This window comes from Fukomys damarensis, unplaced genomic scaffold (assembly GCF_012274545.1).
Source record: "Fukomys damarensis isolate Sample0158 unplaced genomic scaffold, DMR_v1.0_HiC HiC_scaffold_10, whole genome shotgun sequence".
Classification (NCBI taxonomy): Eukaryota; Metazoa; Chordata; class Mammalia; order Rodentia; family Bathyergidae; genus Fukomys; species Fukomys damarensis.
Genome location: NW_022900922.1, coordinates 41067269 through 41074444, shown reverse-complemented (window position 1 = coordinate 41074444; position 7176 = coordinate 41067269). Strand labels below are relative to the sequence as shown.

The 7176-nt window shown below is 38.2% G+C and overlaps 1 protein-coding gene across 1 annotated transcript; it reads left to right on the top strand.

The window, feature by feature from the left end:
- Positions 1-358: 358 nt before the first annotated feature.
- Positions 359-1741, top strand: LOC104870664 (endogenous retrovirus group K member 24 Gag polyprotein-like). The gene is given in 1 exon segment (XM_010636342.1): positions 359-1741. A coding segment is annotated over 1 exon segment (1383 nt).
- Positions 1742-7176: the final 5435 nt, after the last annotated feature.

Sequence of the window (7176 nt, the reverse complement as noted above, 5' to 3'; positions counted from 1 at the left end):
AAAGGAGATCTCATCAAAAAGAAAGAAGAGGACCTTCAAAAGGAAGGCAAAAGAGGAGCGGTGAGTTTTCTTATAAATATAAAAATGGGAGCTAGCACTAGTCGCTTGCCTTTTGTATATATGTTTAAAAGTTTATTGAGTGTAAAGGAACCTGAGTATGATAATTGTAAAATTGAAAGTGAAACTATCGTTCCAACGGCTCCGCCGGAAACTCTAGGTTTTGAGGTAGAAACTGCTAAATATTATGAAAATGTATGGCCGCCTTTAGTGACAGCAGCCCATACTGAGGGTTCACAAAAAATTCAGTTAGAAGACAGGATGGAAAAAATAGAAAAAGTGATGGAAAAAAATAGAAAAAATGATAGAAAATCTGTCTAAACAAATGGAAGCTCAATGGACTAGTCATAAACCCTCTAAAAACAAGCCTAGTACAATAGCAGATCTTGATCCTTCTCCTTGTGACAATCGGTTAGCAAAGGAGCCTTCTTTAATTGCTTTGGCTTCAGGACCTCCTGAAGGCTGGAAGCCTGTGAGAGTAAACTCCCAACTCCTTAAATCTCCAGTTCAGCAGGGTTTACAACAAGCCTTTAAAGAAGGTGAGGATGTATCTGCATTTTCTCTGGCCTGCCCAGTATTTGAGGCTCAGGATGCTCAGGGAAACCTTGTTCGACAACACGCCCCCATCCCTTTTAAACAATTAAAAGAATTGAAAATGGCTTGTACCCAATATGGGCCGACTGCCCCTTTTACATTAGCTATGTTAGATTCTCTTGCAACTGATGCCTTGCTGCCTTTCGATTGGAAACAGATTGCTAAGGCTTGCCTAGCTGGAGGAGATTATTTGTTGTGGAAGTATGAATATGCAGAACAATGCCAGAGAATAGCAGACCTGAATAGACAGCAAGGAGAACTTAATGCAACTTATGAGATGCCTGAAGGAGAGGGACCTTATGTTGATGTTACTCAGCAATTGGATTTTCCCCTAGGAGTATATACTTAAATTAATGCAGCTGCCAAAGTGTCTTGGAGAAAATTGTCTTCCTCTGGACAGGCTACAGAGGATCTTTCTAAAATCAGACAAGGGCCTGATGAACCTTTCCAAAATATTTTAGATCGTTTGTTGCAAACAGCTAGTAGAATAATTGGAGAATCAAAAGCAGAAATTATCTTAGTTAAACAATTGGCCTATGAAAATACTAATTCTGCTTGCCAAGCTGCCCTTTGTCCTTTTAGAAAGAAGGCTGATTTATCAGATTATGTTCGCTTGTGTGCTGATATAGGTCCTTCTTACACTCAGGGCCTTGCCATGGCTGCAGCTTTACAAGGAAAAACTGTAAAAGAGGTCTTATTTCAACAATATAGAAGTGGCCCTCCAAAAAAGGGGAATAATGGAAATTGCTTTGGCTGTGGTCAGGCAGGACTTTTAATATGAGACTGCCCACAACATAAAGAAAATAGACCTTTTTCAAAACCTCCTAGAGAACCTGGTTTATGTCCTAGATGTAAAAGAGGAAATCATTGGGCCAATGAATGTAGATCTAAAAGGGATGTTATGGGCAATAGTATCCAGTCAGGAAACTGGCGAAGGGGCCAGCCTCAGGCCCCATATCAAACTTTTGGGGCATTTCAGGATCCAACCCCTCGGATCCTCCCTCAGTCAAAAAATCCATTCAGGAATTATTCCGAGCCACCCCAGGCAGTGCAGGATTGGACCTCAGTTCCCGCTCCTATGCAGTACTAACCCCTGAAATGGGAACACAAGCATTACCCACCAGAGTTTTTGGGCCATTACCCAAGGGTACCCTAGGTCTTTTATTGGGTAGAAGTTCCTCCACCATGAAAGGACTCATAATTTCCCCAGGAATTATTGATGAGGATTGTACTGGAGAAATTAAAATTATGGTTTGTTCTCCTTCTCAAATTTCTGTTATTCAGCCTGGACAGCGTATAGCTCAATTGGTTCTTTTACCCAGGATAGTTACTTCAGGAAAATATAAAAAAGCCATTAGAGGGAATAAAGGTTTTGGGTCCTCAGATGTTCATTGGGTGCAATCTATTGGAGCCAATAGGCCAGAGATAAAATTGTTAATTCAAGGAAAATCTTTTATTGGGTTATTAGATACTGGTGCTGATGTCTCTGTGATAACTGCTGACCAGTGGCCTTCCACATGACCTTTGCAGGAGACTGTCTCTCAATTACAAGGCATTGGTCAAAGTAGAAATCCTAAACAAAGTACTGATATGTTAAATTGGAGTGATTTAGAAGGACATTGTGGGACTTTTCAACCATATGTTATTCCTGGCCTCCCGGTTAATCTATGGGGAAGAGATGTCATGCAACAAATGGGAGTTTATTTATATAGCCCTAATCAAAAGGTCTCTAATCAAATGTTTGATCAAGGATTTTTGCCTAATGTTGGTCTAGGAAAGGGAGGTCAAGGAATTCAGTTTCCTGTGACTCTGTCAGCTCATCCTCCTAAACAAGGCCTGGGATATTTTCCCTAGGGGTCATTGACATGCCTGCACCCCATGCAGATCCAATAGTCTGGAAAGATGAAAAACCTGTTTGGGTTGACCAATGGCCCTTAACTAGTGAGAAATTAACAGCTGCCCAACAGTTAGTGCAGGAACAATTAGATAAAGGCCACATTGAACCGTCTGTCTCTCCTTGGAATTCACCAATTTTTGTTATAAAGAAAAAGTCTGGTAAATGGAGATTATTGCAAGATTTAAGAAAGATTAATGAAACTATGGAAATCATGGGAGAATTACAACCTGGTCTCCCCCTTGCCTCTGCAATACATAGAAATACTTTTAAAATAGTTATTGATTTAAATGATTGTTTTTATACTATATCTCTAGCCCCTACAGATTGTAAACGATTTGCTTTTACTGTCCCTTCTATTAATTTCCAGGAACCTATGCAAAGGTATCAATGGAGAGTTTTGCCTCAAGGTATGGCAAATAGCCCTACCCTATGTCAAAAGTTTGTAGTGCAGGCTCTTTCCTGTATTAGACAAAGGTATCCTTCTGTTTATATGATACATTATATGGATGACATTCTCTTAGCAAATGAAGATGAATCATTATTGCTTACTGTATTTGTTTATTTACAAAAGGTTTTAAATGATTATGGGTTAGTTATTGCTCCTGAAAAAATTCAACAGGAGTCTCCTTTTTCATATTTGGGATATCAGCTATATCCTCGAAAAATATTTACCCAAAAGTTACAGATTCGAAAAGATAATTTGAAAACTTTGAATGATTTTCAAAAATTATTGGGAGATATAAATTGGATACATCCCTATTTAAAATTAACTACCGGAGAATTAAAACCTTTATTTGATATCTTGCAAGGGGATCCTGATCCTTCCTCCCTCAGGACCCTCACATATGAAGGACTATTGGCTCTTCAAAAGGTGGAAATAGCCATTTCTAATCAACAGATATTTTATTTTAATTATCAAAAACCCTTAGAAGCTTTTATTTTTCTAACCAAACATTCCCCTACAGCTGTTTTGTGGCAAAATGGACCTTTATTGTGGTTACATTTATTTGTTTCACCGGCCAAAAATTTACAACCTTATTATGAAGCTGTTGCCCAACTTGTTCAATCAATCCGATGTAATGCTCAGAAATATTTTGGTTTAGAACCTTCCATTATTGTAATTCCATTTACAGGAAAACAATTAGATTGGCTGTTTCAGAATTGTGATTCCTGGGCTATTGCATTTGCATATTTTTCAGGCCAAATTAAATTTCATTATCCACCTAATAAATTGTTACAATTTGCAAATCTTCAATCCTTCATTTTTCCAAAAATTATTTCATTTAAGCCTATACCTGATGCCATTGTTATTTTCACTGATGGATCCTCTAATGGAAAAGCTGTTTATGTTGTTAATGGTCATGAAAAGGTTTTTTCAACACCTGCCACTTCGGCACAAGTAGTTGAGTTGCGTGCCATTCTTTTTGTTTTTCAGGAATTTGCCCATGTTTCTTTTAATCTATATACTGATAGTCAGTATTTGGCTAAAGCCCTTCCTTCTTTAGAAACTGTGGCCTGTATTAATACCAGTAATTTAGAGATTCAATAACTTTTTATTCAAGTACAAAATTATATTCATGCTCGTTCTCTTCCTTGTTTTATTGGACATATTCGAGCACATACTGTTTTACCCGGTCCATTGTCTTTGGGAAATCATCTTGCTGATGTTTCCACAAAATTTATTGCCCTTTCTAAAATTGATTTAGCTTGTCAATCTCATCAACTCCATCACCAAAGTAGTCATACTCTTAGATATCAATTTCAGATTCCTCGAGAAGCTGCCCGACAAATTGTTAAACAGTGCTCCACTTGTCCTCAATTTTCTTCTGTTCCACATTATGGTATGAATCCTCGAGGTTTGCTTCCTAATCAACTATGGCAAATGGATGTAGAATGACCTTACTATCTTTACAAAGCTATTAACTTCAGAGGGGATAGACAGAGTGCAAGAATAAGGACAAGAATATATCCCCTTAACAGTAACAGGCACTTGCCTTCCCTTGAAGCTATGGAGCCATGAGTGAGGTAAAATGACTGGAGAAAAGAAAATAAAGAAAGAAAAAAGAAAAAAACAAAAAACAAAACAAAACAACCCCCCTCAAAGGAAAAATAATAAAAGAAGAAGTCTGAGTTAGGGCAGGAGCAGGAATAAAAAGGGAGATGAGGGATAATATGGTGGAGCAAGAGACTGAGGTAGAGAGAGAGAACAGAAAAAAGAAATAAATTTTAGGGTGGAATGAGGAAAAGAAAAAAAAAATTTGAAGGGCCTCCTTCAGACTATGTCTCTGTTGTCATATTATACCACATGTACAGCCATATGCAGAACCGAATCCCCTGGTCTCGGTTAGCCAATGGCAGGTCCCCATGACTGAGACTGACCTCAGTCCACAAGGCCTAACTTGAGTTTCCCAACCTGCATGGTTGAACTCCACTCAGTTCTATTACAGGTTTCTCCTGCACTTTCTTTAAAGATTTTCAAAGTTGGAAGCTCAGAAAACTACCCTTCATGAGAACCTATGCCTCTGCAGAGTTGGTCCAAAGATTGGCCCAATCAGGAGGTTAGAGAACCGGGGGAGCAGGTAATGGGGGTGTTTCAAGGGCACCCGTGTGGCTACCTTCCTTACTGGATGTGGTGCTGCGCAGTCCGGGAGGTCACCCATCCGCCGGGTGGTCCCAGGCCGGCAGGTGGAGAGACCTCTGGGGTCCTTGGGTCCTTACTGAATCTGGTGTCGCACAGTCTGGGAGGTCACACACCCGCCGGGTGGTTCCGGGCAGGCAGCTGGAGAGACCTCGTCTGGGGTCCTTGGGTCCTTACTGGATCTGGTGGTGTGCAGTCTGGGAGGTCACACACCCACTGGGTGGTCCTGGACAGGCAGCTGGAGAGCCAAAATTCTTGATTATTTATAACAGGTGAAATGTCCTTCACTAGCAACAATTCCATTTAACTTCTGTGTTCATATCTGTGGAATGCAGCTCCTAGATTCCTATGTCAATTCTCCAATTCATATATATTTTAAATACAGTTTGTGCTGCTAACTAATCATACAAAATTGGGTATTGTTGAGAGGAGGTCATGCCAAAAAAACAAAAACAAAAACAAAAACAAAAAACAAACAATTGCTGAAACAACTATGCCTATGTATCTAAAAACATTCTTTTAAACTACAAATACACTGCTCACTTTCTATGCTGCCACATGCTCTGACAAAAGTGAGGAAGTCCTTCCTGAGTTTATCATCACATTCATGGCAACATTATGGATAGATGATAGATTGGAATGCTTAAAAAGGCAAATTTGATTCATGGGGGCTGTTTGCAGAATTGGTAAAAATTGGACAAGTAGTACAAAACCATTAGTTAACTCAGCAAATATCCAGAGAGAGCACCTAAAATATACTGGGCAATGTTGCAGATGTTGGGGTGCAATATTGAATACAATGGAGACTTTCTAGAACTTATATTTAAGTAGATAATATGTAACAAGTTGTAATATACTATATTAAGATAAGTGCTACTGTTAACAGTAAACCAGGAAAGGAAGAGAGAGAGAGAGAGAGAGAGAGAGGGAGAGAGATTTAACATGAAGTATATATAATCTGGGAAGAAGACTTAGAAGAAGTGTGAGAATTAACCATGTGAATTTATCAAGTGTGAGTGTTTCAAATAAGTGGAGAGTTGTGCTCAGACTATGAGCTAGGAGTGTGGTCACTGGGTTCTAGGATCATCACAGCAGTCAATGTGAGCAACAAGACATCTAAGAACAAGAGCAGATGCAGAATAAGGGGTGAGGCATGAGTTTGTAGATCACTGTGTCACTCTAAGGAAGCTTAGAGCATGAGGTTTCCAGATAACAGACTAATACTAGGTGCTTCATTAAGAATACTTCATTGGCAAAGAGTGAAAATAAGATAATTCCCTTATTTTAAATGTTATGATGGGCTATAAATATGGGAAATAGTAAGAAATGTCAGGAATTAGCATTTATTTGAAGTCAGACACAACATATAATTTTAATGGAGTGGAATGTGAGAAAATGATTTGAATCAGAAATGAGACATGGCTTTTGACTTGAGCACCTGACAGGATGTGACTAATTACTGTAAACTAGACAGAGAAGAGAGCATAAAATCTGTGCAAAAATTCCAGTGAAGTATTGAGTAGGCAGATGAAAATTAATGAGTTATAGCAAAGATTTCTGACTTTTGATACAAATTTTCAGTGTGAATTTGAAAATATCATGAAGTATTTTCTTGATAAATTCAATATTCCACATATAAACCTTTTACAAATTAGGTTGTTCATATTTTTTATATCTTATATTGAGTTATTAGTTCACTCTATCAATGATTTGGAGAGATGTAATTAAGCTTCTTATTATGATTGTGAATTCTATTATTTTCAAATTTTAAATCTTCTTATTGTGGTTTACATTGTACTATGTATGATGATGCAGTGTATTGTATCCTTTCAGATTCCTCAGCTCAAGGGCACAGTCTATTTGTTTTTGAACCTTTTCTTTTCAATTCATGCATTTGTGCTATATCTTCTCCTATTTTATTGCCCACAATCTCACAGAAATTCCCACTAGTTATTAGACACACTCATTCTGGAATTTTTAAAAATGAGTT